The sequence below is a fragment of the Ceratotherium simum genome, chromosome 2 (assembly GCF_057802395.1).
Source record: "Ceratotherium simum simum isolate JZ-2026a chromosome 2, ASM5780239v1, whole genome shotgun sequence".
NCBI classification, from domain to species: Eukaryota; Metazoa; Chordata; class Mammalia; order Perissodactyla; family Rhinocerotidae; genus Ceratotherium; species Ceratotherium simum.
Genome location: NC_141901.1, coordinates 70,082,748 through 70,095,235, shown reverse-complemented (window position 1 = coordinate 70,095,235; position 12,488 = coordinate 70,082,748). Strand labels below are relative to the sequence as shown.

The window sequence follows — 12,488 nt, the reverse complement described above, 5'->3', positions numbered from 1 at the left end:
ACCTTTTTTTTTTTTTTTTAATTTTTTGTTGATGTCATAATAGTTTATAACATTGTGAAATTTTAGTTGTACATTATTGTTTGTGAATCACTGTATAAATGCATCTCTTACCCCCTTATGCCCACCCCAACCCCGTTGGCCCCGGTAACCACTAAACAGTTCTCCCTGTCTGTGTGTTAGTTTATCTTCCACTTATGAGTGAAATCATGCGGTGTTGGTCTTTCGCTGGCTTATTTCACTTAACATAATATCCTCCAGGTCCATCCATATTGTTGCAAATGGGACGATTTCCTTTTTTATATGGCTAAATATATTCCATTGTGTGTGTGTGTCACGCACCACATCTTTATCCAATCATCAGTCGAGGGACACTTGGGTTGCTTCCACTTCTTGGCTATAGTGAATAATGCTGCAATGAACATGGGGGTGTATAAGCTTCTTTGGATTGTTGATTTCAGGTTCATTGGATAGATACCCAGAAGTGGGATAGCTGGATCATAAAGTATTTCTATTTCTAATTTTTTGAGGACTCTCCGTACTGTTTGCCATGGAGGATGCACCAGTTTGTATTCCCACTAGCAGTGAATTAGGGTTCCCGTTTCTCCACAACCTCTCCAACATTGGTCGTTTTTTGTCTGGTGATTATAGCCAATCTAATGGATGTAAGGAGATATCTTAGTGTAGTTTTGATTTGCATTTCCCTGATGATTAGTGATGTTGAACATCTTTTCATGTGCCTATTGGCCATCTGTATATCTTCCTTGGAAAGGTGTCTGTTCATATCCTCTGCCCATTTTTTGATCGGATTGTTTGTTTTGTTGTTGTTCAGTTGTGTCAGTTCTTTATATATTATGGAGATTAACCCCTTGTCAGATATATGATTTGCATATATTTCTCCCAGCTGGTGGGTTGTCTTTTCATTTTGATCCTGGTTTCATTTGCCTTGTAGAAGCTCTTTAATCTGATGAAGTCCCACTTGTTTATTTTTTCTTTCGTTTCCCTTGTCTGAGTAGACGTGGAATTTGAAAAGATCTCTTTATGACCGATGACCAATAATGCGCTGCCTATATTTTCTTCCAGGAGTTTTATAGTTTCAGGTCTCACCTTCAGGTCTGTGATCCATTTTGAGTTAATTTTTGTGTATGGCAAAAGGAACTGGTCTAGTTTCATTCTTTTGCATGTGGCTGTCCAGTTTCCCAGCACCGTTTATTGAAGAGACTTTCCTTTCTCCATTGTATATTCTTAGCTCCTTGGTCGAAAATCAGCTGTCCGTAGGTGTGTGATTTTATTTCAGGGCTTTCAGTTACCTTCCTCTTTTTTAAAAGCAGTATTTGTTTTGCAAAAATTACGTAAATGATAGATGCAGTTGCCCCTCAGTTCCATAACTTGGAAATTAAACACATTATCCAGCAAGTATCCCTCCTGCCACACACCCTCTTCCCTGACCTTAGCTTCTATGGCAGGATGGGAAGGTCTCTGGGAAGCAAAAGAGGGTTAGAACATTAGATTCTTCTTCCAATTTAGAAAGTTTAAGGTGAGTTTTGAATGTGTGTGTGTTGGAGGGTAGAGGGTAGATTCTCATCTCACACAGAGAGACAGTTGACTCCTAGCCAGTCACTCAGCCTCTCATCTCTCCCCTCGATGATCCATCTTGCACAGCATTGCTTAAGTAATGTTGTCTTTTTAACATTTTGTTCTACCTAGAAGCTTGCGATAGTTTTATATTGCCTAAACTCTGCTCTATATGCAATACCATAATTCATATGGTTTTAATCTATTTCTTATTTTCCATTAAATCCTTCATCTTTTTTTTTTTTTAACTCATAATCCTCATTCCCTCCTTTGTTTTCCTAGGATTTAATGTATTTCTAATGCTATAACCCTCTTTTGCTACCCAGAGACCTTCCCATCCTGCCATTGATCATGTGAAGTGATGCAAATATACTCACCTACATCAGTCTGTTTTCTTATTTTTTATGTTTAAATCTTGCCTTAATAACTAAGTTGAAAGCCCTGTGAAGGCAGGGGCACTATTAGAGAATTTTCTAACCAACTGAACCAAATTTATTCTACTTAGTAGGTAAAATTTTAGGCTTCAGTATTTATTGTTCAACTGTATATTGACAGTTGTCATTTTTCTTTATTATTTTAAGACAATCACAATATACTGTGATTCAGGTAATCTAAGTTATACTGCTAGTTTCTGTCTAGACTAATTGTATGAAGACAAGTCATTTGACCTGCCTGGGATGCACTTTTGAAGTCTGGATGAGAAAATTAGATGAAATGATCTATAAGGCCTCTTCCATTTATATTATATTTTAAAATTCTTTTAAAATTATATTTAAAAATGGCCTATAGGTAAAATGTCTGCATTAAAGCTAGCATAAAGTTTTGAATTTAGGAACCAAAAATCTTTACCAAGGTAATGTTTCTTTTAACTTTCTTTTGTTTAAGAAAGTTCTTTTTTTTTTTTTTGATAATTTTATTTATTTATTTATTTTTCCCCCAAATCCCCAGTGGATAGTTGTATGTCATAGTTGCACATCCTTCTAGTTGCTGTATGTGGGATGTGGCCTCAGCATGGCCAGAGAAGCAGTGCATCGGTGCGGGCCTGGGATCTGAACTCTGGCTGCCAGCAGCGGAGTGCAAGCACTCAACCGCTAAGCCGCGGGGCCGGCCCCTAACTTTCTAAGATACATTTGTTTAATTTACTATACCTGGTTTATTTCAGACAGGTTACTTGATGCTTATTGCTGTTATGCTGGTGTCTCGGACATATTGTGATGTTTGGATGATTCAAAATGGGACTCTCATTGAAAGGTACTCTTCTATTTACTTTCCTCCATATGTATGAAGGGAATTTGTCTCATATTAAGCATTATCTTAATAAGCAAGAAATAGATTCTAAATTAGAGATAAATACATCAAATCATGTCTTTGTTCATTTACTTAACAAGTATTTATTGAGTGTCTCCCGTGTGCCAAACACCGTGCTCCTCTATAATAGGGATGTCTTGGGGAACAGGAGAGGCCTCGTACCAAGGCCTGCAGAGCCTTTAGAGAGGGTTCGAGGTGATTAAATAGAAAATTAAAATGCGTTATATAATAAATGCTGTAGTGGGGGTTTAAAAAAGTCACCAAGTTGGATGTCTAAAATTAATGAGATAATTTGGAGGAATATATGAAAGCATTTCAGGGAATTACATTGAGAATGTTTATTAAAAAGAAAAAAAATTTTTAGACGTTTCCTATATTTTTTCTATAGTCTTTCTACATATTATTAATCACTGCAATTGATAATTTTGAATTTAAAAACAAAAATAACAGTTGAGATATTAACATTTATCTGTTAATACCAATTTGAATGTCAGAGTAAAAAATTTTATCTTGGAATTTTGTTTCCTGGTATGCAAGATTTTATCAGAAAATTTCTTAAAATACTTAATCTAGTATAACTTTCTGAATGACAGTACTTAAAGTTTTTAAATGCTCTTAGATTTTGAAATAACCTATTTTTTCCTCATATCCTTGATTTGCTTCTTAGAGGATTTATGGGAAGAGGAAGAATGCTTTATGTGTATGTTTTCTGATTCATCTCTCTATGAGAGCAAAGAAAGTTATCTGCATAGGATTAAAGCCCTAACCACATGCCTCTGAATATGTGTAAATTATGTAGGCTTCTATATTCCAGCACAGGTCTCCCTGAAACCTTTGGTCAGTCCTGTGCCTTTTTATCAAAGTAATATATGAACAGCCTAAAAAGTAATTTGTGGACATAGCTTAACATCACATAGTCTTGAAAGCGGGGGCCAGCCCTGGTGGCCTAGTGGTTAAGTTGAGCGCTGTGCTTTGGCAGCCCAAGTTCAGTTCCCGGGCACGGACCTACACCACTTGTCTGTCCGTGGCCATGCTGAGGCGGCGGCTCACATACAAAAAGAGGAAGATTGGCAACGGATGTTAGTTCAGGGTGAATCTTCCTCAGCAAAAGAAAAAAGTTAGTCTTACAGGACTAATCACAAAAACATCAGTCCTGTACCCCATTCCTCCCACTCATAACTGTCATTCCCAGAGCCAGTGTTTTCTATTCTTTTTACTGTTGCATCTCTTTATCTCTGCATTTCAGTGTAACATACTTGCATTACTGTTTCCAGATTTTTCAGTTTTAGAGTATATATTTATTTCCTACTTTGGAAGGTGAGAATTAGCTCTTTTACACTCCTACCCACACCCACGCTCACCATGTTGTTATAGCACAATTTTTTTGTTAAATCAGAGTTTATTGTTTACATGATTTGACTATTGTATACAGCTGAGCCACATAGTATACTTTGGTAGTTTCTTTTATATACAATTTTTCTTGTTCTTCCTGGCATTTAGAAATTGCAAGTTTTTATTTGTATGCTTTAGTTTTTTGCCTGCTTCTTACTAATTCAGCTCAAGCTTATTGACAGCACTGTAAAATCTTTTCAGTATTGTAATATGGTCAGACACACCAGGTCATCTGTCCATTTTTATCTATTACCAGCCCACCCCATACCTATTGTCAGTTTCCTGTCCTCCTGCTCTAATCAGGATTGATTGTGCTTGAAGCCCATTATATACCAGTCATGTTTGAATTTACTTTTATCATGATCTTGGGAATTTCTTTCATCTTTCTCTCCTGCATTAAATAACCTATTTTCTGGATCTTTTGTTTTCCTCGTCCTCAATTTACTTTCTCATTTTGGCAGATAAAGTCTTTTTCTGAGAAAGGGTACAAGGGAAGTAAATTTTGAGACTTTGTAGATCTGATAAAATCTTCTGCTCATGCTTGATCAATAATTTAGCTGTATGTATACGTTCTCGCTTTTAGTCAGTTTTGGAAAACATCACCCTGTTGTCTTTTGTAGAGCTCAGTGGTTCTCAACTTTGGCTGCAGGATGATTAGAATCATCTGGGGAGTTTTGAGAACTACTAATGCCTGGGCCCCCCCTCTAGAGAGTCTGATTAAATTATGCGTTACTTTTTGAAACATACCAGGTGATCCTAACATGCAGCCAAGGTTAAAAACTGCTGATGTAGCTTCCACCTTGGGAGTTGAGGCCCATTCCCATGCTGATTGCCATTCCTTAGTGCTGGATCTGTTTTTTCCCGCCTTTGGAAGCTTTTATGATCATCACCTACCATCAGTATGTGGTGCATTGATTTAATTGGTGATAATGGACAAGAGGAAAGTTATTATGTAGCATGAACCAACTTGTAACTCTACTAGATGGAATAATCAACTTGGGGGCTACTCAGTTTCAAAATTTAGTTATGAGATGTGGAAAAAAATGAAAAACAAAAGTGTTTAAGAGTTTCCAAAAAACATATTATTTTGATGTAATTTAAACGTAGAGAAAAGTTGCAAGGATAGTACAAGGAACTTCCTTATACTGTTAACCCAAATTCACTGATTGTGAAACAGTCATTTTAAAGTTAATTAACTTTCTCCTTAATAAATATTTTTGAGCTTCTCCTGTGTGTGAGATCTTTGATATTTGGTCAAATTAAAAGTTTTAAAATAATTGTGAATTCATAGTATGGAACAATTTTATTTGAAAAATTAACACATTTCTCTAACTTGCTACTAAAGCTACACTGTTAATTGATTTATCTGTCTTTTCCTTTTTGCCTCTTCCAAAGTAGGTTTAGATTCATGTATTTCTGCTAAAAAAGAGTCTCAGAGAGACTTGTTATGGTCCTTAATGTACTTCATTTTAGTGTCCTTTACGAGGGTTATTTGTCAGCAGTGGCTAATGACTTTGGAGTGTGGGCAGATTTTAATAGGACAGACCCCTTCTTTAGGGTAGAAACTGGTAATTCCATGATATGGAGGAGAATCCTTCATACCTTGTTGCTGCTATATGTAGTCATAAAGATATATTTTATTTTCACCCATTTGGCTATAAGCAGCATTTTAAAATTACCAAACTATCTTTTATAAAGATCCTTATATGTTTTGGAAGAAGTAATGATTGGGGCTACTGTAAAATTCCTCTATTAACTATTATTTCTCTTTTGCAGTGGAATAATAAGCAGAAATAAGGCTTTATTCAAGAAACCATTTTTTAAATTTATAGCTGCTACTCCAATGGTAAACCATTGCTGAATGATGGCATGTGCTTTACCAAAGTTTTATAATTTTGTGTGTTTCACAGCTTCGGCAGCACTAAAGCACTTTGGTTTTATGTAGTTTGGTTCAATTTTAATTTAAACTTCTAAACTTTTTGTACTGTTTTAATTGCTTCTTGTCTCTAATATTATTGCCATAAACATTTGTGTATGGTTCTATTTTAGCTTTTTTCTAGTTCAACTTTTTAAAAATTTTTTACTTTTTAGCAGGTGTATCAAAATTGGACTATTAATTTTTCTATCAGTCTCAAGTAACATTTCCCAAAGTATGTTCTGTGGAATCCTAACTATGACAGAAGAAATGCTACATGCTACACAGCTCTCACAGAGAGTTACAATGCACATATTACACATTAAGAGCTTTGAGAAGGTCTTTGGTGAAGACATTTGGTAGCTCTGTTTAACTCAGATTTTCTCAAATTTATTTGACAATGGAGCTTTTTTACTGTAAAAGACCAGTTAACATCACTTGGCATTATTCACCTACTCCCTCATATAAAGCAAATTATTTCTCTATCATATACCAGTCATTTTTTGTGTATTGAGCTAGGTTTAAAGCATTTAGTGCAGTGTTTTTCAAAATATATTTTATTTACATTTGGGAATATTAATAAATGTTATTTGAAAAAAGAGTGTGTGATCAAATAAATTATATCTCTGCTAAATCATAGACATGGTACTCAAAGATCCTTTACTTATACGATGTAATGATTTTCAAACTTTTAAAAAAAGTAGTGGAACCCTTACTTTAAATAAGTTCTTAATGGAGGATTTTAAAAACAGATAAATATGTAAGATAGATTAAAAACAGATAAGAGAGGAGCTGGTTTAGTTGAAGTGCTAACAGACCTGAAGCCTCTACAGAACCATTCTGAGGCTCTGAGGAACCCTACGGATCTACTCTCTGATTTATCGTTTAGTCTCTGAGTCAGCAAACTAGGACCTTCAGGTCAAATCCCATTACTATCTGTTATGGTAAAATTTTATTAGGACACAGCTAATCTCATTCTTGGCTGTTTTTGCTCTATGATAGCAGAATTGAGAAGTTGCAGCAAAGACCTTGTGGCCCACAAAGCTTAAAATATTTGCTGTTGGTCCTTTATAGTACGAGTTTGCTGAGCTCTCATTACTCTATCTCCCTGCCGTTAGTTCATACAAATGAGAATCAGGATGTTAAAATATTTAAAAACAAAGAAATACTAGTTTGTTGTATCTGTAGTGACCCATTCTTGGATCTATAAAGTTGTTAATTGTTTTTGCCATCTGAACCCCTTTTGTGGCAGCTTACGCCTTTTTTTTCAATTACCATTTTCACTTAGGAAAGAACTAGTTGTCGTTCTTACTGATTTTGCTGTTTATAGAGTGATTTTCATGCAAGCTGTTTAAAAAGATAAAATTTCAAAAGTTGGAACGTGTTTTTATAAGAAAATGTTTTTTACCATCTTTTTTCTTACTGATTCTTTTGAGTCAATAAAAATTTTCAAGAGTAATTGAGCTTTACAGAAGTTTTCTTGGTGTTAAATGTTGCTTCTTTTGCAACTAATGCATTGCATGTGGTGGTTTGCAGTGGTATCATTGGTCGTAGCAGAAAAGATTTCCAGAGATACTTATTCAACTTCATCGCTGCCATGCCTCTTGTAAGTGTAATTCTTTAAAAATCTTCACATAGGGAAAAAATTGCATTGTACTAAAATCTTCAAGGATTTTACATATTAAGTTCTTTAAAGATTTATGATACAAAGTTCCTATTTCGAGTTTAGTTTTGTAGCTTACAGCAGAATTTTTCAATATGAATCTTTACACTAAATAGAAAAATTAAGAGGAATTATGTTTGGTTCAATTTATTTGTATACATATATGGATGTATACATATGTGGATTTTTTTTTTTTTTAACCTTTAGGCTGGGGTTTCTTGAATGTTTAGTAGCATGCAGCAGTAGTACCCCGCCCCCAGCCCCCGGCCCAGTTGTGACAACCAAAAATGTCTCCAGACATTGCCAAATGTCCCATGAGGGCTGAGGCGGGGAGGGGGTGGGGGGTGGCAAAATCACCTTGGTTGAGAATCCTTGCTTTAGGCCATAAACTATTATAATAATTTGAACCACTAATGTGCTTTAAATTGGAATGTATTATCTGAATTTATTAAAAATAAAAGTGTTTGGTTTAAATATAAGTGATTTTCTTAACTTGGTTCTTTATTTTATTGTCAGTATAAGAATTTTAGTATTATAAATGTAGAAGTAAAAAGGAGGAGCTTGGTTGTAAAACCCAATTAATTAGAAAGTATAGATTTAATAAAGCTCGAGGATAGACGTACATGGTTTTTAGACCTTTTAAAATAAAAAGTTGAGATAAGCAGCATATCTTTCAAAGATTGAGATTCAGCAGAAGACCAGTGTTTCTTGAGAAAATTTTTATGTGAATGTGACCTCAGAACTATGGAAGAATTATTATTTTGTGTCTGTGCGTGTGAGGAAGATCAGCCCTGAGCTAACATCCATGCCAATCCTCCTCTTTTTGCTGAGGAAGACTGGCCCTGAGCCAACATCCGTGCCTATCTTCTTCCACTTTATGTGGGACGCCGCCACAGCATGACCTGACAAGCGGTGCGTCAGTGCACGCCTGGATCCAAACCCAGGCCGCCAGCAGTGGAGCGTGCGCACTTACCGCTATGCCATGGGGCCATCCCCAGTCCTCCTCTTTTTTCAGTTAAGGAAGATTGGCCCTGGGCTAACATCCATGCCCATCTTCCTCCACTTTATGTAGGATGCCACCACAGCATGGCTTGACAAGTGGTGCGTCAGTGCACACCTGGGATCCGAACCTGCGAACCCCGGGCCGCCGAAGCAGAGCGCGCACACCTAACCACTTGCACCACCAGGCCGGCCCCTAGAATTAATTTTAATATAATGATGGGAAAGAGTAGTAAGGATGACTCTAGAAATAATCTGGAAAATAGCATTAAAACTTATAGTATTTTTTTTTAACAAATGCAAGTACCGTGCATATAGAATTCCATTGTCTAGGGTTGTAGTGCTGGTAGTAGGAAACAGAAGATAGACTCATAAATGTCAGAACTCCTAAAAGCAAATCCTTTACATTGGATAGAAAGGGGGCAGATTTGGCTTTTAGTTTGTTTACAGAAAAAAAGGTAGCAAGATGCTTCTCATAATTAATTATATTAACATATTCTAAAACTAAGTTCCAAGTGAATTTTAACAAAGCAAGTAATATAGGTTTATAATATATAAACCAGTTGCATTTGGTTTAGCATGTTCTCTTTGCATCTTTGTAATTTTTAAGTAAAATAGCACTGAATTATATCAATTTGGACTATCAATTATAAAAATCATAGGATTTGTGAACATAGCCAATGATAGAGAAATAAATGATAATTTAGTAAGTAGAAATGAAGCAAAACCAATAATATGTGTTTGTTTGTTTGTTTTAGATCTCTCTGGTTAATAACTTCTTGAAGTTTGGGTTAAATGAACTCAAACTGTGCTTCCGAGTAAGACTAACTAAATACCTCTATGAGGAATATCTCCAGTAAGTGATAACCTTTTTTTTTAATTAAAAATACTTACATTGAATAGTAATACTTAAGATATTGAGTTGTGCAAGTTTTTCTTTTTTATTGGGTGTGTTTTTCAAGAAAATTGCTCTTAGGCCCAGAAACATATAGGGAAAGACTTCAGCTATTTGGAATCTATCCTGGCTCTTCCATTAATTGGCAAGTCATCCTTCTCTAGACTTTCTTCCTCATCTCTAAAATAAATTAGGACAATCTTTAGGGCCTCTTCCAGCTCTAAACCTCTCTGTTTCTGTGAATTTGCACTACGTAGTATAATGTGATTTTGCTTGTTTTTAAAATCATTTGTTTTAAAGTCATTTTCTTATTGCTATTTTAGAGCTTTCACATATTATAAAATGGGAAATCTGGACAACAGAATAGCTAATCCAGACCAGCTGCTTACACAAGATGTAGAAAAGTTTTGTAACAGTGTGGTTGATCTGTATTCAAATCTTAGTAAGGTAAGTTTCTCTTTTTTTTTTTTATTATTCGTTAATTTGTTGAATTTTGAATCTAAGCAAATTTATATAGAATTGATTTATAGGACATAGCAGCATATAAATATTTAATGCTTTTGTAAGAAAATTAGAATTGTTACAATAGTTTCAACTATAGTTATTTAATTTTTATATTATTTGTGTGCGATGCTTTGGCCAAGAACTGAGAATTTAGTGTCTTATATACAGATTTTATATGGATTTTATAGGCTGATTTCAGCAAAGCAACAAATTTAAATTTTTATCTTTTGCCCTGTGTACTTTTGGCAATTGTTAGAAATTGACTGTCATTTGTATTTTCAGTTCCACGTCTATAACACAAGGCTAGGACTTTTTTTTCTCATTTCTCTGCTGTAGTATCTCTAATTCTAATAGATCATTTAAGCAGTTAGTCAAAAAATTTTCGCAAGATATTAGTTTATTTCAGTTTTCTAATTACTGTTTTCTCCCTCTTCCAAGAATATTGCCAAAGTTCTTGACTCTGATGATAGGCCTTAACCAGTTTTCTTCCTGCTGATTTTCTCAGTTCTTACTTATCTTACTCATCTTATCTCCCCACCCTCACAGCTTTTGCTACAGTCTTCTCGTTAAGCCATCTGCTTTGCCATTACCTCCTGTGTTGACTAGAACACGTAGTGGGCACCTATAAGATTGTCTACTCGGCATTTCTTTCCCTCTCCATCTTAGATCTCCCGTTTCCCACTCCAATCCACATGACTGCTCTTGGTCTGGGATGGGAACTTATAGTATCTTTACCGTTGGTCACAATTAATCCAGATATCTAGTCGTGAGACAGAAAACTATATACAAGGGGCTGGGTCACATTGTAAGACTAGGAATGCTCCCACTCAACCATGTGGATGGAGGAAGGATAGGCGGTTCTTGGAAAAATGATATGTATCTGTGAGAGCTTTCCCCTTGTGATAGGCCCACTACTAAGATACCTTTTCACTTCATGCCAGTCTTTGTTCTTTACTCAGCTCTCCAGAAGCGTTGCTAACTGATCCTAAACTCTGGGAACTTTGACAGCTACAAATTGTTTAGTAATTCAGCTTTCTTTTCTGCTCCTATTACCACATTTTAAAGTTTGTTGTGTGTGTGTGTGTGTGGTGGTGGCGGGGGTGGTATATGAAATTTTTCATGTAATTCTGTAGACATTGTTATATATTTTTGACATCTTGGCACTTGAGCAAGTCTATAGCTCAGGTTTTGTCACATCTGCAATAGAGAAAAATATTAAATTAATTAATTGTAGTGCTATATAAACTACAATTTTCTTTTTAAAATATCTAATTGTTTGAATTCTGACTTAAATTATGAGATGTTATTTTTGTCAATAACTTTTGAATGTCCTGGAATTTTATAAGTATGTCTAGCTTCTTGATAATTTATGAGGCAAAAAAGAAAAGATTCATCTTAGTACTAGCCAATTAGTAAACCAAGCTGCGTATCCTAGTAATAATGCAGACGTTAGAAGGGGGTGGCTATAGACTCAAAGAAACTGACAGTGGAGAGCAGTTCACCAAAGTGAATGAACACAATTTGGGTTTCTTGAAAAACACTTCAGAATATGTACAACTTTTAGTTTGTCAGTTGAGTTGTCTCTCTGTGTGAGGAGCAGTGCGGTAATGTATTATTTTAGTTCTAGAAGCTTGAGTTTTATATCAGAAAATTAGATTCATAGGTTTATTCAATTATTTCAGCATATAGATGTTGTGATAAAGTAATAGAATCAAACAATATTAAGATCAGGAAGACCCTCATTTTACAGATGAAGGTACTATAGAAACCAGAAAAGCTGGTAGCAGATTTGGGGTTACAACTCAGGTCATTTTATTCAGTGTTTTTACACTACATGAGAAATTACTGAGTTACTAATAGTTAATTATTGCAGTAGAACTACCTTAGTTGATGGAAAGTGATAAATGTTTTTCTCACTGGTCAGTAAACATTGGTCTCCATTGTCAGTTTCTTTAGCATAAAACTGTGTCTTATGTACTCATTGATCTACATGCTGTTATAACACATTATACACAGTGGGAACTCTACATGTCGACAATTATGTGTTAAATGTTGAATCGCATTTTGTATTTAACGTGGTGTATTAGCTATCAATCTAGGCAATCAATACTAGATTACCTAGTAGATTACCGATCTGCTAATTCTGTGCTTTCTAATATTTATTTTACAGCCATTTTTAGACATAGTTTTGTATATCTTCAAGCTAACGAGTGCGATAGGAGCTCAGGTGAGTTTACTTT

General features: G+C 35.2%; 1 protein-coding gene across 4 annotated transcripts in view; it reads left to right on the top strand.

Moving 5' to 3' along the window:
- The window catches only part of ABCD3 (ATP binding cassette subfamily D member 3), a 75,013-nt gene that overhangs the window by 33,202 nt on the left and 29,323 nt on the right, over positions 1 to 12,488 (top strand). For all 4 annotated transcript variants that reach the window (XM_087447089.1, XM_004420815.3, XM_087447093.1 and 1 more), the window contains exons 4-8: positions 2,735 to 2,823; positions 7,724 to 7,793; positions 9,608 to 9,705; positions 10,068 to 10,191; positions 12,419 to 12,475. In XM_087447089.1, the coding sequence (XP_087303215.1) occupies positions 2,735 to 2,823; positions 7,724 to 7,793; positions 9,608 to 9,705; positions 10,068 to 10,191; positions 12,419 to 12,475 (438 nt within the window). The remainder of the gene's footprint in view (positions 1 to 2,734; positions 2,824 to 7,723; positions 7,794 to 9,607; positions 9,706 to 10,067; positions 10,192 to 12,418; positions 12,476 to 12,488) is intronic.